The sequence below is a fragment of the Scyliorhinus canicula genome, chromosome 28, assembly GCF_902713615.1.
Source record: "Scyliorhinus canicula chromosome 28, sScyCan1.1, whole genome shotgun sequence".
Lineage (NCBI taxonomy): Eukaryota > Metazoa > Chordata > Chondrichthyes > Carcharhiniformes > Scyliorhinidae > Scyliorhinus > Scyliorhinus canicula.
In genome coordinates, this window is record NC_052173.1 from 15,968,480 (window position 1) to 15,994,292 (window position 25,813).

General features: G+C 52.4%; 1 protein-coding gene across 8 annotated transcripts in view; it reads left to right on the forward strand.

The window, feature by feature from the left end:
- Window positions 1-25,813, forward strand: part of LOC119958175 (RNA-binding motif, single-stranded-interacting protein 2-like) — a 244,387-nt gene that overhangs the window by 123,664 nt on the left and 94,910 nt on the right. For 6 of the 8 annotated variants that reach the window (XM_038786518.1, XM_038786517.1, XM_038786513.1 and 3 more), the window contains exon 2: window positions 10,192-10,358. In XM_038786518.1, coding sequence (XP_038642446.1) covers window positions 10,192-10,358 — 167 coding nt within the window. The remainder of the gene's footprint in view (window positions 1-10,191; window positions 10,359-25,813) is intronic. The other 2 variants (XM_038786514.1, XM_038786516.1) reach the window with 1 other exon arrangement.

A 25,813-nucleotide genomic window follows, 5' to 3' on the forward strand; every position in this document is an offset into this window, starting at 1 on the left:
GTCACTGCGGCGCTAGTCTCGGGGTACAGCGTCACTGCGGTGGGAGTCTCGGGGTACAGCGTCACTGCGGTGGGAGTCTCGGGGTACAGCGTCAATGCGGTGGGAGTCTCGGGGTACAGCGTCACTGCGGTGGGAGTCCCGGGGTACAGCGTCAATGCGGTGGGAGTCTCGGGGTACAGCGTCACTGCGGTGGGAGTCTCGGGGTACAGCGTCACTGCGGTGGGAGTCTCGGGGTACAGCGTCACTGCGGTGGGAATCTCGGGGTACAGCGTCACTGCGGTGGGAGTCTCGGGGTACAGCGTCAATGCGGTGGGAGTCTCGGGGTACAACGTCACTGCGGTGGGAGTCTCGGGGTACAACGTCACTGCGGTGACAGTCTCGGGGTACAGCGTCACTGCGGTGGGAGTCTCGGGGTACAGCGTCACTGCGGTGACAGTCTCGGGGTACAGCGTCACTGCGGTGGGAGTCTCGGGGTACAGCGTCACTGCGGTGGGAATCTCGGGGTACAGCGTCACTGCGGTGACAGTCTCGGGGTACAGCGTCACTGCGGTGGGAGTCTCGAGGTACAGCGTCACTGCGGTGACAGTCACGGGGTACAACGTCACTGCGGTGACAGTCTCGGGGTACAGCGTTACTGCAGTGACAGTCTCGGGGTACAGCGTCACTGCGTTGGGAGTCTCGGGGTACAGCGTCCCTGCGGTGGGAGTCTCGGGGTACAGCGTCACTGCGGTGGGAGTCTCGGGGTACAGCGTCACTGCGGTGGGAGTCTCGGGGTACAGCGTAAATGCGGTGGGAGTCTCGGGGTACAACGTCACTGCGGTGGGAGTCTCGGGGTACAACGTCACTGCGGTGGGAGTCTCGGGGTACAGCGTCACTGCGGTGACAGTCTCGGGGTACAGCGTCACTGCGTTGGGAGTCTCGGGGTACAGCGTCACTGCGGTGGGAATCTCGGGGTACAGCGTCACTGCGGTGACAGTCTCGGGGTACAACGTCACTGCGGTGGGAGTCTCGGGGTACAGCGTCACTGCGGTGACAGTCTCGGGGTACAGCGTCACAGCGGTGGGAGTCTCGGGGTACAGCGTCACTGCGGTGGGAATCTCGGGGTACAACGTCACTGCGGTGGGAGTCTCGGGGTACAGCGTCACTGCGATGGGAGTCTCGGGGTACAGCGTCACTGCGGTGGGAATCTCGGGGTACAGCGTCACTGCGGTGGGAGTCTCGGGGTACAGCGTCACTGCGGTGGGAGTCTCGGGGTACAGCGTCACTGCGGTGGGAGTCTCAGGGTACAGCGTCACTGCGGTGGGAGTCTCGGGGTACAGCGTCACTGCGGTGACAGTCTCGGGGTACAGCGTCACTGCGGTGGGAATCTCGGGGTACAGCGTCACTGCGGTGACAGTCTCGGGGTACAGCGTCACTGCGGTGGGAGTCTCGGGGTACAGCGTCACTGCGGTGGGAGTCTCGGGGTACAGCGTCACTGCGGTGGGAATCTCGGGGTACAGCGTCACTGCGGTGGGAGTCTCGGGGTACAGCGTCACTGCGGTGGGAATCTCGGGGTACAGCGTCACTGCGGTGGGAGTCTCGGGGTACAGCGTCACTGCGGTGGGAGTCTCGGGGTACAGCGTCACAGCGGTGGGAGTCTCGGGGTACAGCGTCACTGCGGTGGGAGTCTCGGGGTACAGCGTCACTGCAGTGACAGTCTCGGGGTACAGCGTCACTGCGGTGGGAGTCTCGGGGTACAGCGTCACTGCGGTGGGAATCTCGGGGTACAGCGTCACAGCGGTGGGAGTCTCGGGGTACACCGTCACTGCGGTGGGAGTCTCGGGGTACAGCGTCACTGCGGTGGGAATCTCGGGGTACAGCGTCACTGCGGTGGGAGTCTCGGGGTACAGCGTCACTGCGGTGGGAATCTCGGGGTACAGCGTCAATGCGGTGGGAGTCTCGGGGTACAGCGTCACTGCGGTGACAGTCTCAGGGTACAGCGTCACTGCGGTGGGAGTCTCGGGGTACAGCGTCAATGCGGTGGGAGTCTCGGGGTACAGCGTCACTGCGGTGGGAATCTCGGGGTACAGCGTCACTGCGGTGGGAATCTCGGGGTACAGCGTCACTGCGGTGACAGTCTCGGGGTACAGCGTCACTGCGGTGACAGTCTCGGGGTACAGCGTCACTGCGGTGGGAGTCTCGGGGTACAGCGTCACTGCGGTGGGAGTCTCGGGGTACACCGTCACTGCGGTGGGAGTCTCGGGGTACAGCGTCACTGCGGTGGGAGTCTCAGGGTACAGCGTCACAGCGGTGACAGTCTCGGGGTACAGCGTCACTGCGGTGGGAGTCTCGGGGTACAGCGTCACTGCGGTGGGAGTCTCGGGGTACAGCGTCACTGCGGTGACAGTCTCGGGGTACAGCGTCACAGCGGTTGTTTTTTTGTTGATTTGGTGAAGTAAGCCTGTTATCAAGTCTTTTCCATTTCAAGTATTTTTGCCATCTGTGCATTTTGTACTAATTACCTCTCCTCCTCAAGGATGGGAAATGGATCAACATGTTTTTCTCCTGAAAGAACCTTGCTCGGACTGTGTGCCAGAGCACAAACACACCTCGCAGCTTCAGATGACTTTGAGGAGCTGTTTGATCGTCTCTCGGCTTGATGCTCTTTGGAATTAATTGTACTTGTTCCCAATTCTGCTGCACATTTCTGCTGCCTGACCCTCGCTGTGGAGCCTGTGCCTCCTGGTACTGCACTCCCGCATGTGTCTCGATTGCAAATGGGGCGAGGATGTTCAACTGTGGCGCTTATCACAGCTGAGAGTATTCAGACTCTCGGCAGCGTTGGGGCACTGGGCAGGGAGTCCAGGCAGTGTTTCCACATGTTAGCCTTGAGTAGCAAACTGTGAGAGGTGTCACTTACGACGGTACCATATGAGATGATATGCATCACTGTAAATACACAAGGGGTTAATGTAAATACACGTAGACTAGCTAGACACTAGAGGGAGCACCAGAGACATCATAATACACAGTCAACCAATAGGTCAGTAAGATAGGACACGATCAATGGGCATTCACGATACACACAGAGGTGACATGACCACAGGGGGGCATTACACCAACCCATATAAAAGGACACAGCACACATGATCTTCCTCTTTCCAGTGGCGACACTCAGTGAGTACACAGGGTTGATTTGAAACACATCACACCCAGCACGTGGATTGTAGCAGACTGGTTTGTCAGTCTGAGTAGCTGTAGCAGGATTAACAGGAGAGTCGAATCCAAGTAGGAGAATTGTCAACAGTTTAATAAACGTGTTGAAGCTATCTCCAAGTCTGAACCTTCCTTTGTCAGAGTACAAATCAAGGAAGCAGCTTAGGCTATGTCAAGAGCATAACAAAACACCATAGAGAGCTTCAGGCCAGATTACTTTGATAATTTAACAGCTTTGACAGAACCGACAGCACAGGAGGTGGTGATTCGGCCCATCAGAGTCTCTGCCAGCTCTTGCAAAGAGGAGTCCAGTTTAATCCCACTCTACTGCTGTTTCCCCATGCCCTCACGATGTGTTTCTCCTTCAACTGTTAGAAAATCTGCATTCAGTGTGATTTATTTTCTGCCGAGGCCCATGGGAGTCGTGTCCATGTTTGTCTGTTTGCAGAGCGGTGTGGCTGATTGGTGAAAAATGTTTGCCTTGCCCTTTGAACTGTGTGAGATGCTTTGTCGCTGATTGAGAATTTTTTTTGACACAACTGTGAACGCCACACAAGGTCGACAACTGAGATTGAACCTTTGTCCTGTGTCCTGCATTCATAAATGACTCCCAGTATTGACCCTGGATTCTTCAGCCTGATTTTGGATTCTCAGGGGCTGCCAGTTCACCTGCCACATCAGCCGGAGTGTGCAATGGGCTCCTGGTCACATCTCCGAATGAATGGCGCACTTTATCTTCAGCAAGCCAGCATGCTCACGGTGCTGTTTATATTATCCCTGTCTCGTTGTTGTATTGTCGTTCAGTCAGCTGCTACTTCCTGCTTCTTGCTGAGGCTGATTTATATCTGTGCTCTTTGAATCACCCAGGGTCATTCCAATCGTGTTAATTTGTGCTTTGCAAGCTTAACAAGGTAATAGTAATGATCTGCCTCGGGACAAGTCCTCTGCTCATTTCTCCACACCTCACAGTCTTGCATTTTCCTCTTCCGTTCCTCAATACCAAGGTGTCCAACATGGCCATTCTCTTCACCCCCTTCTTGATGTCCTCTTCCTTCAGCTATTCTGTCCTAAGAGAGCATGGGTAACCATGGACCTCCATTGGATTGGTCCATGATTATGCAGCAAAGTACTGCAGCGGTTTGCCGTTGCCTTCTGCAGTATAGCTGGCCAGGAAACTCTTCCATTCTTACCGCCTGTCATCAGGTGTTGTGGAAGGATCGAACAGGCTCCTAATCTACCTGCTTTGGCCATGTTGTGAACACGCCTCCCTTGGCCATAAAGTTCTGAAGTGGGACTTCTTTCAATTGCCTTTATTTAAATAAGTTTCAAGTCCCCAATTCTTTTTTTTTCCCAAATGAAGAGGCAATTTTAGCGTGGCCAATCCACCTACCCTGCACATCTTTGGGTTGTGGGGGTGAGATCCAGGCAAACACGGGGAGAATGTGCAAACTCCACACGGGCAGTGACCTGGATCGAACCCGGGTCCTCGGCACCGTGAGGCAGCAGTGCTATTCCAGCTCAGACTTCATTACAATGGGAACTGTCTTCAGACAAGGGGCGGGATTCGCCGAGCCTCCGCACCGGAATCTCGATCGGCGCAGGGGCGGAGAATGGGCGTCAACCCCGAAATCCAGTCCGACGCCGCTCCCGCGACTCTCCGGTTCTCGGAGGATCGCCGCGAATCGCACGCGCGCGGTCTATGGGGCGGGGGTAGGGAGCCATTGACCGAGGCCCCCGCGGCGATTCTCCGGCGAAAACTGTCCGAGTTCCCGACGACGTGGTTCTAACCGCGTTTTGCCTGTCGGAAACTCGCCGTGGCGGCTGCGGAGTCAGTCCGCAGCCGCCCTGGTAGTGGGCGGGGGGGGGGGGGGGGATCCTTCACCAGGGGTTTGCGGGGGGGGGGGGGCCTCGCGGATGGCCAAACTAGCGATCGGGGGCCACCGATCCGCGGGTGCGTGATCTCGGGGGGGGCTATATTTCTGGGGCTGGTCTGCGATGTGAGTCCGCCATGTCCCACGGGCCGCCGCCGTGCGCATGCGCATGCGCTGTCTCCTGATCGGAAGCACAGGGCCCCGTATCCACAGCCAGAACTGCAAGGAGCACTCTGGGTTAAATCACCACCAGTCAGCTCTCCCCCCTCAAAGGGGAAAACAGCCTATGGTCATCTGGGACAGTGGCTACTTCACTTTACTTTTTACTATCATAGTAAAGATGTTATAAGCAGTATTAAAATAGCAGGCAGAGAATTGTCATATGAGCCCATTAATAGCCTAAATTTCGACACTCGGATTTCCCTTCCCAACCCTCTCCGCCCCGCTGTCGCCTCTTCATTCGTCCCTCAAATCAATTGAAAAAACAATCTGGCGGGATTTCCCGGTCATTCCCGCTGGTTGTGAGGCCCCCCCCCCCACCCCACCCACCGGAGTTTTCCCAGCAGCTGAGGGTGCGAACAATTGAATACCTGCTGGCAGCGGCAGGACCTATAGATGCAAACGTGAGCTAGGCCCAAACCAGGTAACAATGAAACAATTACCCCCCCCGCCCAGCTCTTGCAGGCAGTCAATGACTCCTGTATCTAGGCTTTTCCAATGTCTCTGATTGGTCTCTCTTAACCATAGAACCCATAGAGTGCTGAAGGAGGCCATTCGGCCCATTGAGTTTGCACAGACCCTCTGAAAGAGCACCCTTACTCAGGCCCACTCCCCTGCCCTACCCCCGTAACCCCATCTCGCTCAAACTGAAAACTCCACACACAAAGTCACCCGAGGCTGGAATCGAACCCGGGTCCCTGTCTCGGTGAGGCAGCGGTGCTAACCACTGTGCCACCGTGCCGTCGTGTTCTTTTCAAAGTCCAGGCCAGCGACTCGAGCAGATCCTCGTGGATCCTGTGCACGCAAGCACAGCTGTTGGGCTCCACACCAAATTGTTTGTGGTGTTTTGTTGTGCTTCTTTTCTCCTTTGCCTTGTTGACCTGGGGGGTTTCGTAAGCACCAGGAAACTCTCGGAGTTTGGTGCCACCTCCTGATGTGGTTAAGGGCAGTCGATAAATGCAAGTTGTTGCTCTGGAGGATACCTCATTCAAGTGGCCATTGCTCACAATCAGCCCGTTTGACCTTCGCGGCAGTATCACATCTACCCTCCCTCGATATAAACACACACACACACACGTACTCTCAATGCTGGAAACTCTTTGGTTACTCTTTGTAACCTACTACAAGGATTGGATTGGTGAGTAAGTCAAGTGATGAGACCTTCAGGGATGCATCCAATCAGAATTGGCGCTCTTAGAACATGGAACTCTTCTGAGAGAATCCCAAGCAACGGTATAGTTTGACTGAGCAATGAAACTGAATAACTAGCGACTTAATCTGGTGTCTGCTCCACCTCCTCCAGACGTGAAAATGGTTATCATAGCAAGGAAGAGCCAAATAATCGAATACAATTAGATTGGAATAGATAGTTGTTTAATGGCCGCCGCAGACTCGATGGGCCGAAGGGCCTCTTCCTGTGCTGTAAAACTCTATGATTCTAAAATGCTATGGCTAAACGATAAGAGGCGATGGCGTGAGCGAAAGACATTGAACGGTTATAGAAGTGTTACCTTGTTTCAGTATACAGTTATTTACCAGAAAGCCAGCTGGTGAAGGATAGAACTGCCGCCAGTCTTTACACCTTTTTAGTAGCGTTTATTTGCAGAGATGCACGTTACAAACGGGCAACTCCTCACCCAATAACCAGTTTCAGTCTGTTCTTATTAATAGGAGCACGAGTGAATCCCCAGTTAATGTCCACTAATATACAAGTAAACATGCATTTTCACACCGTGAGTGGTTAGGATCTGGAACGCATTGTCTGAGAGTGTGGTGGAGGCAGGTTCAATGAAGGCAACCTAGAAGGCAATTTCCTTTTGGCTGTAGTGAGTCTTGTCTTTGTTGCGTAATGCCCTCAGCGTGAACCTGCCCAGGGTCGCCTAGCAACGTTCCTGTGTACAGCAGTGTCCACTTCGCCCCGTGCATTCCCGCCTCCGTCTTCACGGTACGAGGGACCCTCGCTCACTGCCAGCGCAGAGTTGCGCCACTGACAATCCTCCAAAGAATGCTGCCTATTCTCAGCATATTTTCTTGATGATTGCCCCATCCACCCTCTCACACCCCCCTCCCTCCACCACCCCCATCTACACCCATTGACGTTCCTCAAACAACCATTTATACTAGTTGCGAACAAGTCCTGTGTTTGACCTGATGAATGCAAGATAAAAAGCTTCGACAACATATCTGTCTCTTGAGCCGCATCGCTTAGCCTACTTTATTTTGGGTGGGGTGGGGTGGGGGGGGGGGGAGGAGGCTGTGATGTTTAATATAGTCAAATTGTCTGCTGGCACTCAGTGTCTCACTCCATGCAAAGAAGTATCACTTGAACGAGGTGCTGAAGGGCGATCCGTAAAACAATGTTGTGGGACGAACCAGCGAGCAAAGGGAGCCATTAGGGTGGGCGGGAAGGAGAAGAGACCTCTCTGACTCAGTTGTCACACCCAAACATTTCACGATTGGGAAACACATTCAAGGCCGGCACAGGATGCGATGCACCCGTCACGTGATTCTGTGATGCGCGCGTGAGGGGAACTGAAAGCACCACACAGTTAACATTGTTGTAAGCTTCTCAGAAACGCCTCGCATGCTTTGCGCAACTTTTCCCAGGAGATTTTGGCAGAGTGCTGAAGAAACAGCCGACAGCCTTCACTTCATTTCATCCCACTCCCCAATCCACAGAAAAGTGCCGTGTTCGCCAATGTTCAGCATGCACAGGAAATAAAATCAGGAGACCTGTGGCAGCCATCTGACAAGAGCTGACACTCATTGTCAAGGCTTGTGCCACAAGAATGAGCCACTTTTCAGAGGCCCGAGTCAGCGCAAGAGAAGAGGAAAGAATGATTTGAATGTTAGCGGGAGTCATGATGTGAACTCCCATCACATCTGACCACTTGATTTGAAGAAACCACTTGTTGTGGTCGGCGATTCTGATTTGTTTCCTTATCTGAATTTTTTTCAAACTTCCTCCTGTGACAGCATAATAATAATCTTTATTGTCACAAGTAGGCTTACATTAACACTGCAATGCAGTTACTGTGAAAAGCCCCTAGTCGCCACATTCCGGCACCTGTTCGGGTTACAGAGGGAGAATTCAGAATGTCCAATTCACCCAACAGCACGTCTTTCGGGGCTTGTGGGAGGAAACCGGAGCACCCGGAGGAAACCCACGCAGACACGGGGAGAACGTGCAGACTCCGCACAGACAGTGACCCAAGCCGGAATCGAACCCGGGACCCTGGAGCTGTGAAGCAACAGTGCTAACCACTGTGCTACCGTGTCGCCCTCAACATGGGGGAGATATGGGGCTGGATTCTCTGATCCTGCGGCTATGTCCCGTGACGGGTCAGTGGCCGCACACGGCAGTGGCATGCGGCGGCCACGCTGTACAATATGGCGCCCGCCGCGTGTGGACCCGGCCTGCCAAAAACTGCCCCCTGTGACCAGCCTCGCCACCCGCAGACCACCCCCAACAGTCCCCCCAGCCCCCGACGAAGCTCCCCCTGCCAGCGGAACGGCTCCCTCCCAACTATGGCGGCGCTGGACTCCGTCTGCAGCCGCCACGCCAGGTCCCCGAGCGGTGTGAGCGGCGCCGTCGGGGACTCGGCCCCATTGGGGGTGGAGCATCGGGGGAGGGCCTCGGGTGTTAGACTTAACTAAACAATGCCCGTCAGCTGGATACCTGAACAACATCATTAACGTATCATTTATAGTTATCAATCATTCTTGGTCCCAAATGCTGAGGTGAAATGTTTGGCGGGTTTTCTACATAACCCAAAGACCCATAGAATCCCTGCAGCGCAGAAGGCAGTCATTCGGCCCATCTAGTCTGCATCAATCCTCCAAAATAGCACCTCACCTAGGCCCACTTCGCCGCCTCATCCCCACAACCCTGCACATCTTTGGACACTAAGGGACAATTTAGCATGGCCAATCAACCTAACCTGTACATCTTTGGACACTAAGGGACAATTTAACATGGTCAATCCACCTAACCTGCACATCTTTGGACACTAAGGGACAATTTATCATGGCCAATCCACCTAACCTGCACATCTTTGGACTCTAAGGGACAATTTAGCACGGCCAATCAACCTAACCTGCACATCTTTGGACACTAAGGGACAATTTAGCATGGCCAATCCACCTAACCTGTACATCTTTGGACACTAAGGGACAATTTAACATGGCCAATCCACCTAACCTGTACATCTTTGGACACTAAGGGACAATTTAGCATGGCCAATCCACCTAACCTGTACATCTTTGGATACTAAGGGACAATTTAGCATGGCCAATCCACCTAAACTGCACATCTTTGAACACTAAAAGACAATTTAACATGGCCAATCAACCTAACCTGTACATCTTTGGACACTAAGGGACAATTTATCATGGCCAATCCACCTAATCTGCACATCTTTGAACACTAAGGGACAATTTAACATGGCCAATCAACCTAACCTGCACATCTTTGGACACTAAGGGACAATTTAGCATGGCCAATCCACCTAACCTGCACATCTTTGGACACTAAGGGACAATTTAGCATGGCCAATCCACCTAACCTGCACATCTTTGGACTGTGGGAGGAAACCGGAGCACCCGGAGGAAACCCATGCACACACGGGGAGAACGTGCAGACTCCGCACAGACAGTGACCCAAGCCGGAATCGAACCCGGGTCTCTGGCGCTGTGAGGCAACAGTGCGAACCACTGTGCCACCACGTTGCCCCCACATGTGATGGAAACACATGTGAGATCGCCACCCCAGCCCATGCTGCCTGCGCCACCCCCTCCCGTCGGTTCGAAGACAGCTTGGCACATGATACTTAAAAGTTGATGGACTAATGTTTTTGAACTTCCCTGGCCTGTAGCTGGTAATAGAATCAGATTTTTGTTTCCTCAGCAGCCCTATGCCCCAACCGCCCAGCAGATGGCTCCGCCCAGTCCCAGCACCAACAGCAGCAGCAACAGCAGCAGCATTGGAGGAGAACAGCTGAGTAAAACCAACCTGTACATCCGTGGGCTTCACCCTGGCACGACTGACCAGGACCTTGTCATGCTCTGCCAACCGTAAGTACCATCTCTGCTTTAAATGATCTCTTGGGTTTCGAGGGGAGGTGAATAACTCCTTTGCGGCAATGAAAGGAAAATTACTGTGATTGCTGGAGACCGAGAACACCCTGTTTGCTGATTGTAATGCTAATTGACTGAATAAATCACTCCTAATGTTGCAATATTCAAGCCTCTGTCCAATGGGACCTTGGTTAAAGGTCCAATTTGCCTCTGATTATGCAATGACCCCTGTCACCGTGCTCTCCAACCCCTCGAGTGGTGGGCTCAGAATATGATATAACGTTGAGGGTGATGAAAGGGTGAAGCCAGTAATTCTGGGTTTTGACGGAGATGCACCAGTTCTGGTCACATGTGGCCTCTGAAGGGGAAAGGTGGAGATGTTGTCAAGCCGATGTCGCTTTGTTTTACTGTGTGCGTACTGTTGGAGCAACGTGATACTGTGAGTGTCTCAGTAGCAGCAATAGCGTCGGAAAATGCACCAAGGAAAAGTTGGGGGGTCAGCGGTGTGCTCCATACGTGCAACGCAACGTGCTGAGATTGCAGTACTGGTCACTATCGTAGAGCATTAGACTGACTGCGTCCTTTGACGGTCACACTGATTCTCTGACCTGGTCCCCGCAAATTCGACAAGGTGGTGTCAGCTTTACATGCGGTGTTACCCGATTGAGGAGAACGGGCCTATCTTCTCTGGAGTTTGGACGAACGAGAGGTGATCTCATTGAAATTCAAGAGCGAGATTGACTACATTTTTGGACACCGGTGTATTGTTCTCCAAGACAGCCAAAGTCATAGTGTTTACAAAGAACATAAAGCTATATGTTTAAACCAAAGCTAGTCTATTTTACACTACTTGAAATGGTTTGCACACTCCACTGACTAACAGCTAACAAAAGAACAGTATTGAATCTATGTTACAGTAATTAATTATCTCTCTCTAATACAACCTGCACTCTGACTTAACTCTTAACCTCACGCTATCCTTCTTCATCAACTTCTCCAACAGCTAGGGCAGCACGGTGGCCTAGTGGTTAGCACAACCGCCTCATGGCGCTGAGGTACCAGGTTCGATCCCGGCTCTGGGTCACTGTCCGTGTGGAGTTTGCACATTCTCCCCGTGTCTGCGTGGGTTTCGCCCCCAAAAATGTGCAGAGTAGGTGGATTGGCCACACTAAATTGCCCCTTAATTGGAAAAAATAATTGGGTAATCTAAATTTATAAAAAAAAACACTTCCCCAACAGCCTCTCCCAGAATGCTTAGAGATGCAGCCTTTTATAAGACTACTCAGAGATGCCATCTAGTGTTGATATACATAGAACAGTACAGCACAGAACAGACCCTTCGGCCCTCGATGTTGTGCCGAGCATTGTCCAAGATCAAGCTATCCCACTCCCTGTCATTCTGGTGGGCTCCATGTGCCTATCCAATAACCGCTTGAAAGTTCCTAAAGTGTCCGACTCCACTATCACAGCGGGCAGTCCATTCCACACCCTAACCACTCTCTGAGTAAAGAACCTACCTCGGACATCCCTCCTATATCTCCCACCTTGAACCTTATATATATGCATAGATACATGAACATTATCTTGTTAACCCTTTATTATACTTAGATTATACACACCATTACAACCGAGTGAATCAAAGGACAGTGCAGGAAGGTCTGCCTGAGGTTTGAAATCTGCCAGCCGGAGGTTCCTGAGAGGCCCAAAAGGCCTCCTGATCCCATTTTAAAAAGTTCTTAAAATAACCTCGAAGTTAATCTCAATTATTTATTTTTGCTTCTCTCGTCTTTTCTTCTGTGTTTTTGGGCCTGGCTCTTTGTGCTCACCTGGGCTGTCAGTGACAGGGAGTGCAACCCCCTCGATGTTCCAGTGTCCATGAACATCCAGCACTTCCAGGCCTGGTGATGCGTAACCAGTTGGTGAGGAAAGCTCTCTACCCTGCGGCTGTGACAAGAGGCTTGAGCAAAGTGTGTGGTATGCCTGATGAAAGAAGGCGACCTGACCTGAATTAACACGAAACAAAAATCATCCTGAATGCAAATTCTCTTCAAAACACGTTTGGAGATGGGTTGCCTCCAAAGTCGGGCCTCCCAGTCGGAAGAGCTGCAGGCGAGCAGGGGAGGCTTGCCAACTCTGCAGGATTGCCCCAAAGTCTTTGGGAGTTAAGGATTCACCTCCTGGATTCTGCTATGAGAAAAGCCCAGGAGAATAATCATCAGCTGTGTGGGGTTATTTGATTTTTGCTGAATACTTCTGTTCACCAGCTATAGAAACAGTGGAGCCGTGGACTAAAAGCTGCTCAACTGGGTGGGGTGCTTGGCAGCCAACCTGAGTTGGCAACACAAGCCTCCGTGACAGGTGCAAAGATGGGGCAAAACTGCCAGTGGAGGGAGGAGCAGGGTTCAAGGCCTACTGAGGCCCCTCCCCATACACTTTTTGAGATCCTCCCTTTATTCTGTTTGCTGCAAATTATGAGTAAATGAAGCAATTTGGGTGAAGTGGATGTAGACTTGTAAAGTGCAGGCAATCTTTCAGTGGCAACAGCAGGCGTTGGCTGGGACTTTTAATGTTCATTAGGTGAGACATGAGGGGAACAGGCACAAAAGACGCCTAAAACAAAATGGCTGCCTTTGAGGTGAGTTTTGAAGGAAGGCCTCAGGAGGAGAGTTCCAGGATGTAGGAAGTTGATAGTTTGACGGCACCTTCAGACCTTTAACAATGTAGGGGTTGCTCTTGGAAGGTGCTGAGCTGCCTGCACACGTCAAGCTATGCTGTGGGACTGAGACCGTGTGTTACAAAGGGAGGTGCCTTTTTCCTTGTGAGTAATCGACCACAGTTTCTGGGATGGGTTAGAGAGGCCAATTGAATGACAACATCACAGATTCTGATCTGCGAGTGACAGCTAAAACCGAGGACGGCTTCAAGGTAGAGCAGCTGGCGTTTTGTAGGTGTGTTTTCAGTTTGAAATTTTGTGCTGTGACAACAGTGGATTACATGAACGACAGCCCATTTTTTCCCCAGAGCCTCACCGTCTTTACCGCAGGGTACACCCTGAATAGTCTTCCTCCAAATTCATGCTGGTCAAACTGAGAGCTGCCCATGACAGCTGAGGGGCGTCCGTGACAGCGGAGGGGCGGCCGTGACAGCGGAGGGGCGTCCGTGACAGCGGAGGGGCTTCCGTTACAGCGGAGGGGCTTCCGTGACAGCGGAGGGGCGGCCGTGACAGCGGAGGGGGGGCCGTGACAGCGGAGGGGCTTCCGTGACAGCGGAGGGGCGTCCGTGACAGCGGAAGGGCTTCCGTTACAGCGGAGGGGCGGCCGTGACAGCGGAGGGGCGGCCGTGACAGCGGAGGGGGGGCCGTGACAGCGGAGGGGCGGCCGTGACAGCGGAGGGGCTTCCGTTACAGCGGAGGGGCTTCCGTGACAGCGGAGGGGCTTCCGTGACAGCGGAGGGGCTTCCGTGACAGCGGAGGGGCGGCCGTGACAGCTGAGGGGCGGCCGTGACAGCGGAGGGGCGGCCGTGACGGCGGAGGGGCTTCCGTGACAGCGGAGGGGCGGCCGTGACAGCGGAGGGGCGGCCGTGACAACGGAGGGGCGGCCGTGACAGCGGAGGGGCGGCCGTGACAGCGGAGGGGCGGCCGTGACAGCTGAGGGGCGGCCGTGACAGCGGAGGGGCTTCCGTGACGGCGGAGGGGCGGCCGTGACAGCTGAGGGGCGGCCGTGACGGCGGAGGGGCTTCCGTGACAGCGGAGGGGCTTCCGTGACGGCGGAGGGGCGGCCGTGACGGCGGAGGGGCGGCCGTGACGGCTGAGGGGCGGCCGTGACGGCGGAGGGGCGGCCGTGACGGCGGAGGGGCGGCCGTGACAGCGGAGGGGCGGCCGTGACAGCGGAGGGGCGTCCGTGTCAATGGAGGGGAGGCCATGACGCAGAATAGAGCAATCTTCCTATTGACTGAATATAAGGCCCAGTATCAAGTCCTTCAAAGTCAGGGGTGGTGTGGAGTGGTTAAATGGATTCAAGCTCATTCTTCCATCTACCTGATCAGCATGAGTTACAGAGCGGAAATGGGGCATCCTCTCCTGCAAGCCTGCCCCTTTAACCTCAGGGAATTGCCTCCTCAGTGAATTTGATATCCCCTATCTCCCCACACCCCGGCACTTCCACACAAGACCCAACACGCTTGGGTCAATGTGCATGAGTTGGGTTTTGACACACAAAATGGCAACTGAATTGGGAAGGAGGATTCAGTAACTGGGTGACCCTGACCATGGTTGAAAGGCCCTGCTTTTAACGTGTGTGGAACTGTGTGGTCGTGCCTAGGCCCTGTTCGTAATGAAATCATGGCCTAAGGCAAAATATTGCAGATGCTGGAAATCTGAAATATAAACAAGTTTATATTTGGTTGTTTTTGTCAAAGCTGGAAGCTGTCACAGATGTTAACAGTTTTGCACCATTACTGCCACCTGCCTCACAGCCTATCACCAATCTCCCCTCTCCCCTTCCCCTGCCTCTGTACTTCTTTAAAATGTCTTGCATGTCTCAACTTCACTCCAAACTGACAAAAGGTCATCGACCTGAAACATTAACACTGGTTAACCCCCACAGATGCTGTCAGACCTGCTGGGTTTTTTCAGCACTTTCACTTTCTATTCCTGAGAAGTGTGTGTGTGTTTTTGTGTAAAATAAAATCAATAGAGCGTTTTTTTTTAAAGTATTGCGTAAGATGCCACATTTCCTGTCCAAAAAATTGCACTTTCTTTGTCGAGATTTCTCTTCACTCTTCTGTTTCAGTATTTACCACATCTTCCTGCCAATGCCGGAATGGGCGGCATGGTAGTACAGTGGTTAGAATAGTTGTTTTACCACTCCAGAGATCTGGGTGTGATTCCTGGCTTGGGTCACTGTCTGTGCAGAGTCTGCACGTTGGAACATAGAACATAGTGCAGAAGGAGGCCATTCGGCCCATCGAGTCTGCCCCAACCCACTGAAGGCCTCCCTTCTAATCTATTCCCGTAACACAATAACGCCTCCCAACCTTTATGGTCACTAAGGGCAATTTATCGTGGCCAATCCACCTAACCTGCACATCTTTGGACTGTGGGAGGAAACCGGAGCACCCGGAGGAAACCCATGCAGACACGGGGAGGACGTGCAGACTCCGCACAGACAGTGACCCAGCGGGGAATCGAACCTGGGACCCTGGCGCTGTGAAGCCACAGTGCTATCCACTTGTGCTACGTCCTCCCCGTGTGTGTGTGGGTTTCCTCCGGGTGCTCCGGTTTCCTCCCACAGTCCAAAGATGTGCAGGTTAGGTGGACTGGCCATGCTAAATTGCCCTTAGTGTCCAAAAAAGGTTAGGTATAGTTACGGGGATAGGGTGGAAGTGTGGGCTTGGATAGGGGTGCTCTTTCCAAGGGCTGGTGCAGACCTGATGGGCCAAATGGCCTCCTTCTGCACTGTAAATTCTATAATTCTATGATGTCAGTTGGGCACCACTGTGTGCCGCTGTTCTGGCATTTCCCATTCAATTCTGCCATGTCAACCGTCACACTGTAGTTGCAGGCTCTGGCCACTGAGCACTTCAGTGGAGCCGGTTACTGAATTGCCCTTCCCAATTCAGTTGCCGTTTTGTGTGTAGAAGCCCAACTCATGCTCATTGACCCAAACATGGGCAGCGCCGTGGGCAAATCTGACTTGCTAGAAGAACGGGAAGCCTGTTGAATTCTGCTGATCTTCCCACGCTGACCTTTGTCCAGTGGCCAATATTATACCCCTGAAAGACAGTGATAAAACTGAAACCGTTCTACACACTTACACGCATTTATTTACAGAGGTGTACATTACAAGCATGCGCCTCCAAGCCCAACATCCACCGTTGCCTTTGAGAGGGGCACTCATGCCCACCCACACACCTAATCAACAAAAGGTAGCATTTCATGAATTTTTCAGAATTACCTGATTATTGTTGTTTTAAGCTTCCTGGGTGATGGAACAAAAAGAGCACTTCTTTCCCTATATGCGTGAATACCATGCCACTACTGAGAAAATGGTTCTCCCTTGCCGATTTATTTGTTGGCTACGAATTTCCAAAATGCCTTTACTTCAGATTTTCGGCACTCCTCACGTTCATCCCTTCTCAAAACCTTTCTCTCAGTCCCCCTAACCGCCCAGCGAGCAGCCCCTCCGAGCCCCCTGTGGTTAACGGGGACCGTTCACAGCGATTGTGGTACCGAGGGAGATTCATTCATAAATTGGCACGCCTGCCAATTGGTTCCTGAGAGAGAAGCAGTCAATTGGCCGTGTGAACTCGGTTCAATGACATATTGAATAGCTGAGGGCGTTGCAGTTAATTTCTTGACACAATTAAACTCTTGCACTGTGATTATTAAATCAGTCGCTGTTCACTTTAAAAGAAAAAGCCGAGTAAATGTGGGTAATCCCAGCTGAATTATTTTGGTCAATTGATATTCTCAAACAAGCATGTTTAATCACAGATGGGGAATGTTAACAAAGACAGGATCGAAGGGGCAATTGAGAGGGAAACTCTCAACCCCAATTTTAACCCCATTTTGGCTCGGGTTTGAGTAGATCAGCAATGAGGTAAATTGGAATTTGCTCCGAAATAGTTTGAAACCCCAGGTTCTATTTTTTTTCAAATGCGCCCTGCCATGTCACAAAGGGAGAGCAGTCGCCTGTCATCGCCAGGTAGGTGATGAGATTAGCTTCTGAAGCAAATTCCCTGGAGTCTCTGTGCCATCTTTGGACAGGCTGGCAATCTTTCTTCCAGGCCTCTGCCACCCTGTGGCAGAGAGTGGCACCAAGTCTTCCCTTCTCTCTGAGAGCAAGGGCTCCTACTCTGGACGTTGCTGTAACTGCACGGCCAATGGAGATTTAATTTCCCATCCTCTCATGCCAGATGAAACGGGCGGTGCACTGACATTAAACAATGCTCCTCACGCCATCGCGAACACCAGAAAACTGCCCACCTGGGCACAGAGATGGCATTGCTTCTTTTGGAATGATGCTAAAAAAATCCTGTCCATGCTCAAATAAACCTCGCCAGAATTAGTGGTTCAGCTCACATGGTAATTAGATAATATATAGAATCCCGACAGTGCAGAAGGAGGCCATTTGGCCCATCGAGTCTGCACCGACTCTCTGAAAGAGCACCCTACCTAGGCCCACACCCTATCCTTGTAACCCCACCTAACCTACACATCCTTGAACACGAGGTGCAGCACGGTAGCATTGTGGATAGCACAATTGCTTCACAGCTCCAGGGCCCCAGGTTCGATTCCCGGCTTGGGTCACTGTCTGTGCGGAGTCTGCACGTTCTCCCCGTGTCTGCGTGAGTTTCCTCCGGGTGCTCCGGTTTCCTCCCACAGTCCAAAGATGTGCAGGTTAGGTGGATTGGCCATAATAAATTACCCTTAGTGTCCAAAATTGCCCTTAGTGTTGGGTGGGGTTACTGGGTTCTGGGGATAGGGTGGCGGCGTTGACCTTGGGTAGGGTGCTCTTTCCAAGAGCCGCTGCAGACTCAATGGGCCGAATGGCCTCCTTCTGCACTGGAAATTCTATGATAATCTAAGGGACAACTTAGAACGGCCAATCCACCTAACCTGCACATCTTTGGACACTAAGGGGCAACTTAGCATGGCCAATCCACCTAACCTGCACATCTTTTGACATTAAGGGACAATTTAGCACGGCCAATCCACCTGACCTGCAAATCTTTGGACACTAAGGGACAATTTACCATGGCCAATCCACCTAACCTGCAAATCTTTGGACACTAAGGGGCAATTTATCGTGGCCAATCCACCTAACCCACACATCTTTGGACTGTGGGAGGAAACCGGAGCACCCGGAGGAAACCCACACACACACGGGGAGAACGTGCAGACTCCGCACAGTCACTCAAGGCCGGAATTGAATCCGGGTCCCTGGTGCTGTGAGGCAGTAGTGCTAACCCCTGTGCCACCCCATAATGGATCGAATGGCCTTATTCAGTACTGTTTGATTCTCTGAAAACGCTGGAACACAGTGAGATGGTACTCGCTGATTCATTTTGAGTCAGGAAGAAGTGGGTATAACGGCTCTCCAATGGGAATGGGATGAACTGGACGTGGAGAGGGGAAAGAGGCAGGGACAAATGGAAGACAGAATTAAGGTTTGAAGTTAATGTTCAGAGGGGAAGGCTGCATGCTGCCCTGGAGGACAGTGACAGACCGCCTCTGAAGCTCAGCTGGAACAGGGCCAAAGGCCAAGAGGGCCAAGTGGTGATGGGAGCGTGTTTGGAAGTGGTGAACCACAGGCGAGGTCGGGGTCACATCTGAGGACAAAACAGAAATGTTTGCCAAAGCGATTGCCCAATCTTCACCACGAGGAGACCGCACAGCTAGCAATGAACACAGGACACAAGTTCAGAGGGAGAGCGTGTTTGTTCATGTCTTAGGCTAAAGGACTACTTTGAGGAGAGAAGGAATTTGCCGCTAGGGTGAGCGAACAGAAAGTGGGAGGAGCCTCCTGTGGAGCGTAGGCCGATGAGCCCCGGTGGCCTGTTTCTGTACTCTGAACTTCTCAGCAGAAGAAAAAGCGTTGTAGCCACCAGTCCGAAAAAGGCCCAAGCAGCCCAGATGCCCCTCTCACTCACGTAAAGGATGACAAATGAAAAGGTGACTTGACACCAGATCAGCCTGCATTTATATAGCGCCCATTAGTGTCATGTGAAACGTCCTTCACAGAGACACAAGGGAATAAAATCGACACCGAGCCTAAGGAAGAGGTGATCAGCATCTTTGTCAAATAGGTTGCTCTAAGAGAGGGTCTTCAGGAGAGAGGGAGGCCGAGGAGATTAGGAAGGGCGAGGAGTTTAGGAAACGAAGTGAATTGTGTGGATCTTACGGTGACTGGAAATTCAGCCGCCATGTTGGAAAAATGCTTCAGTCACGAGGAGAATTTTTCAAAAATCCATTCATGGGATGTGGGTTTCGCTGGCTATGCCCAGTATTTGTTGCCCATCCCTAATTGCCCCTTGCGAAGGTGGTGGTGAGCTGCCTTCTTGAACCACTGCAGTCCGTGTGGTGTAGGTACATCCACAGTGCTGTTTGGGAGTTCCGGGATTTTGACCCAGTGACAGTGAAGGAACGGTCAATCTCTTTCCAAGTCAGGGTGGTGCGTGACTCAGAGGAGAACCTCCAGGCGATGGGTTCCCAGGTATCTGCTGCTCTTGTCCTTCTAGATGGTAGAGGTGGTGGGTTTGGAAGGTGCTGCCTAAGGAGCCTTGGTGAGTTGCTGCAGTGCATCTTGTGGACGGTACACACGGCTGCCACTGTGCGTCGGTGGTGGAGGGAGTGAATGTTTGTGGATGGGATGCCAATCAAGCGGGGCTGCTTTGTCCTGGATGGTGTCGAGCTGTTGTTGGAGATACGATACACTCATCCAGGCAAGAGGGGAGTTTTCCATCACTAATGCTCCTTGAGTCTATACTCAGTCAAATTTTGTCTTGATGTCCGGGGCAGTCACTCTCACCTCACCTCTGGTATTCATCTCTTTTGTCCATGTTTGACCCCAGGCTGTAATGAGGTCAGGAGCTGAGTGACCCTGGCGGAACCCAAACTGAGTGTCAGTCAGCAGGTTATTGCTGTGTAAGTGCTGCTTGACAGCACTGTTGATGACTTGTCCATCAGTTTACTGATGTTCGAGAGTGAACTGATAGGGCGGAAATTGGCCGTGTTGGATTTGTCCTGGTTTTCCTGATCAATTTTCCATATTGCCAGGTAGATGCCAGTGTTGTAGCTGTACTGGAACAGCTTGGCTAGGGGTGCAGCAAGTTCTGGAGCACAAGCCTTCAGTACTGTTGTTGGAATATTGTCAGGGCCCAGAGCCTTTGCAGCATCCACTGCCTTCAGCCATTTCTTGATATCACGTGGAATGAATCAAATTGGCTGCAGACAAGCATCTGTGATACTGGGGACCTCCGGAGGAGACCGAGATGGATCATCCACTCAGCACTTCTGGCTGAAGATTGTTGCGAATGCCTCAGCCTTGTCTTTTGCACAAATGTGCTGGGCTCCTCCATCATACACAATGGGGATATTTGTAGAATTTCCTCCTGTTTAATTGTCCACCATCATTCAGGGCTGAATGTGACAGGAATGCAGAGCTCAGATCTGATCTGATAGTTCTGGAATCGCTTAGCTCTGTCTATAACTTGCTGCTTATGCTGTTTGGCACACAAATAGTCCTGTGTTGTAGCTTCACCAGATTGACACCTCATTTTTTGGTATGCCTGATGTTGCTCCTGGCATGCTCTCCTACACTCTTCATTGAACCAGGGTTGATCCCCTGGCTTTTCGGTTATGGTAGAGTGGGGGATATACTGGGCCATGATTGTGGTTAAGTACAATTTTGCTGCTGCTGATGGCCCACAGCGCCTCATGGATGCTCAGTCTCAAGTTGCTAGATCTGTTTGAAGTCTATCCTGTTTAGCACGGTGGTAATGCCACACAACACGATGGAGGGTATCCTCAATGTGAAGTTGGGACTTTGTCTCCACAAGGACTGTGCGGTGGTCATTTCTTTTTAATTTTTTTTCCCAATTAAGGGGCAATTTAGCATGGCCAATCCACCTACCCTGCACATCTTTTGGGTGTGGGGGCGAAACCCATGGGGAGAATGTGCAAACTCCACACGAACACAAAGATGATTGATGCAGGTAGGGCAGTGGATGTTGTCTATATGGACTTCAGTAAGGCCTTTGACAAGGTCCCTCATGGCAGACTGATACAAAAGGTGAAGTCACACGGGATCAGGGGTGAGCTGGCAAGCTGGATACAGAACTGGCGAGGTCATAGAAGGCAGAGAGTAGCAATGGAAGGATGCTTTTCTGATTGGAGGGCTGTGACTAGTGGTGTTCCGCAGGGATCAGTGCTGGGACCTTTGCTGTTCGTAGTGTATATAAATGATTTGGAGGAAAATGTAACTGGTCTGGTTTGCAGACAACACAAAGGTTGGTGGAATTGCGGATAGCGATGAGGACTGTCCAAGGATACAGCAGGATTTAGATCGTTTGGAGACTTAGGCAGAGAGATGGCAGATGGAGTTTAATCCGGACAAATGTGAGGTAATGCATTTTGGAAGGTTGAATGCAGGTAGGGAATATACAGTGAATGGTAGAACCCTCAAGAGTATTGACAGTCAGAGAGATCTAGGTGTACAGGTCCACAGATCACTGAAAGGGGCAACACAGGTGGAGAAGGTAGTCAAGAAGGCATACGGCATGCTTGCCTTCATTGACTGGGGCATTGAGTATAAAAATTGGCAAGTCATGTTGCAGCTATATACAACCTTAGTTAGGCCACACTTGGAGTATAGTGTTCAATTCTAGTCTCCACACTACCAGAAGGATGTGGAGGCTTTAGAGAGGGTGCAGAAGAGATTTACCAGGATGTTGCCTGGTAGGGAGGGCATTAGCTATGAGGAGCGGTTGAATAAACTCGGTTTGTTCTCACTGGAACGACGGAGGTTGAGGGGCGACTTGATAGAGGGCTGCAAAATTATGAGGGGCATAGACAGAGTGGACAGTCAGAGGCTCTTTCCCAGGATGGAGGGGTCAATTACTAGGGGGCACAGGTTTAAGGTGTGAGGGGCAAGGTTTAGAGGAGATGTACGAGGTAAGTTTTTTACACAGAGGGTAGTGGGTGCCGAAGGGCCTGTTCCTGTGCTGTACTTTTCTTTGTTCTTTGTTCTTTGACAATGACTCGGAGCCGGGATCGAACCCAGGTCCTCGGCGCTGTGAGGCAGCAGTGCTAACCACTGTGCTGCCCTTGAGACTAACTTTTATTTCCAGATGTATGAAATTATTTTGAACTCCACCGGCTGCTGTGGTGAGAGTTTTACTTGTGTCCCCAGAGAATTGGCCTGGGTCTCTGGATTGTTAGATCACTGGTCAGGGGTACCGAGTATTGACAATTAAACATAGGAGCAAGAGATAGATAAAAGATTCCAGGTATTTGTAGAGTGGACTGGAAGCAGCAGAAGCCTGGAATCTCCTGGCATTTCGATGAGTTCCTGCGGAAGGTTTGCAGAGCTGTACTCTGAAACTGCCTGCACGGGATCGCTCGTGATAGTTCGGAACTGGGATCTTCCTGTGCCTTGTGTCTTGGGCCCGAATGGTGGTGCCATTCCCCAGCTGAGCAGCTGGGCAGGCTGCCAGTCCCCTCTGCCTCCACCACTGCACCCTGCCTGATCAGAATATCTTTCGCTGTCTGATGGGCTGGGAGTATGACAGAGAGCAATACATCAAATGCGAGACATGAATAGATTTAATGACTTTGCTAAAAGCGCCAAGGTCATTTCCATAATTATTATCACCTGACATGAACTGAGACTCAGCGGAGTTCTGTGCATCTGGGCTGATTCTCGTTGGGTAAAACATTTCCTGAATCTTCCACTGGCGCCAGCATCAGGTAACTGTCCTTTACCTCATTCTGTCACTCACAGTCTGTCCAATACTCTCCCCAATCGTGCTGCACATCGCTTCCATCAATGTTGTCCCTGAACCCCTAATTCTACATTGGCAAAAAGTTAATATACAGACCGTACCCCGGTGTGAGAGTGATACAGACCGTACCCCGGTGTGAGAGTGATACAGACCGTACCCCGGTGTGAGAGTGATACAGTCCGTACCCCGGTGTGAGAGTGATACAGACCGTACCCCGATGTGAGAGTGATACAGACCGTACCCCGATGTGAGAGTGATACAGACCGTACCCAGGTGTGAGAGTGATACAGACCGTACCCCGGTGTGAGAGTGATATACAGACCGTACCCCGGTGTGAGAGTGATACAGACCGTACCCCGGTGTGAGAGTGATACAGACCGTACCCCTGTGTGAGAGTGATACAGACCGTACCCCGGTGTGAGTGTGATACAGACCGTACCCCGGTGTGAGAGTGATACAGACCGTACCCCGGTGTGAGAGTGATACAGACCGTACCCCGGTGTGAGAGTGATACAGACCGTACCCCGGTGTGAGAGTGATACAGACCGTACCCCGGTGTGAGAGTGATACAGACCGTACCCCGGTGTGAGAGTGATACAGACCTTACCCCGGTGTGAGAGTGATACAGACCGTACCCCGGTGTGAGAGTGATACAGACCGTACCCCGGTGTGAGAGTGATACAGACCGTACCCCGGTGTGAGAGTGATACAGACCGTACCCCGGTGTGAGAGTGATACAGACCGTACCCCTGTGTGAGAGTGATACAGACCTTACCCCGGTGTGAGAGTGATACAGACCGTACCCCGGTGTGAGAGTGATACAGACCGTACCCCGGTGTGAGAGTGATACAGACCGTACCCCGGTGTGAGAGTGATACAGACCGTACCCCGGTGTGAGAGTGATACAGTCCGTACCCCGGTGTGAGAGTGATACAGACCGTACCCCGGTGTGAGAGTGATACAGACCGTACCCCGGTGTGAGAGTGATACAGACCGTACCCCGGTGTGAGAGTGATACAGACCGTACCCCGGTGTGAGAGTGATACAGACCGTACCCCGGTGTGAGAGTGATACAGACCGTACCCCGGTGTGAGAGTGATACAGACCGTACCCCGGTGTGAGAGTGATACAGACCGTACCCCGGTGTGAGAGTGATACAGACCGTACCCCGGTGGGAGAGTGATACAGACCGTACCCCGGTGTGAGAGTGATACAGACCGTACCCCGGTGTGAGAGTGATACAGACCGTACCCCGGTGTGAGAGTGATACAGACCGTACCCCGGTGTGAGAGTGATACAGACCGTACCCCGGTGTGAGAGTGATACAGACCGTACCCCGGTGTGAGAGTGATACAGACCGTACCCCGGTGTGAGAGTGATACAGACCGTACCCCGGTGTGAGAGTGATACAGACCGTACCCCGGTGTGAGAGTGATACAGACCGTACCCCGGTGTGAGAGTGATACAGACCGTACCCCGGTGTGAGTGTGATACAGACCGTACCCCGGTGTGAGAGTGATACAGACCGTACCCCGGTGTGAGAGTGATACAGACCGTACCCCGGTGTGAGAGTGATACAGACCGTACCCCGGTGTGAGAGTGATACAGACCGTACCCCGGTGTGAGAGTGATACAGACCGTACCCCAGTGTGAGAGTGATACAGACCGTACCCCGGTGTGAGAGTGATATACAGACCGTACCCCGGTGTGAGAGTGATACAGACCGTACCCCGGTGTGAGAGTGATACAGACCGTACCCCTGTGTGAGAGTGATACAGACCGTACCCCGGTGTGAGAGTGATACAGACCGTACCCCGGTGTGAGAGTGATACAGACCGTACCCCGGTGTGAGAGTGATACAGACCGTACCCCGGTGTGAGAGTGATACAGTCCGTACCCCGGTGTGAGAGTGATACAGACCGTACCCCGGTGTGAGAGTGATACAGACCGTACCCCGGTGTGAGAGTGATACAGACCGTACCCCGGTGTGAGAGTGATACAGACCGTACCCCGGTGTGAGAGTGATACAGACCGTACCCCGGTGTGAGAGTGATACAGACCGTACCCCGGTGTGAGAGTGATACAGACCGTACCCCGGTGTGAGAGTGATACAGACCGTACCCCGGTGTGAGAGTGATACAGACCGTACCCCGGTGTGAGAGTGATACAGACCGTACCCCGGTGTGAGAGTGATACAGACCGTACCCCGGTGTGAGAGTGATACAGACCGTACCCCGGTGTGAGAGTGATACAGACCGTACCCCGGTGTGAGAGTGATACAGACCGTACCCCGGTGTGAGAGTGATACAGACCGTACCCCGGTGTGAGAGTGATACAGACCGTACCCCGGTGTGAGAGTGATACAGACCGTACCCCGGTGTGAGAGTGATACAGACCGTACCCCGGTGTGAGAGTGATACAGACCGTACCCCGGTGTGAGAGTGATACAGACCGTACCCCGGTGTGAGAGTGATACAGACCGTACCCCGGTGTGAGAGTGATACAGACCGTACCCCGGTGTGAGAGTGATACAGACCGTACCCCGGTGTGAGAGTGATACAGACCGTACCCCGGTGTGAGAGTGATACAGACCGTACCCCGGTGTGAGAGTGATACAGACCGTACCCCGGTGTGAGAGTGATACAGACCGTACCCCGGTGTGAGAGTGATACAGACCGTACCCCGGTGTGAGAGTGATACAGACCGTACCCCGGTGTGAGAGTGATACAGACCGTACCCCGGTGTGAGAGTGATACAGACCGTACCCCGGTGGGAGAGTGATACAGACCGTACCCCGGTGTGAGTGTGATACAGACCGTACCCCGGTGTGAGAGTGATACAGACCGTACCCCGGTGTGAGAGTGATACAGACCGTACCCCGGTGGGAGAGTGATACAGACCGTACCCCGGTGTGAGAGTGATACAGACCGTACCCCGGTGTGAGAGTG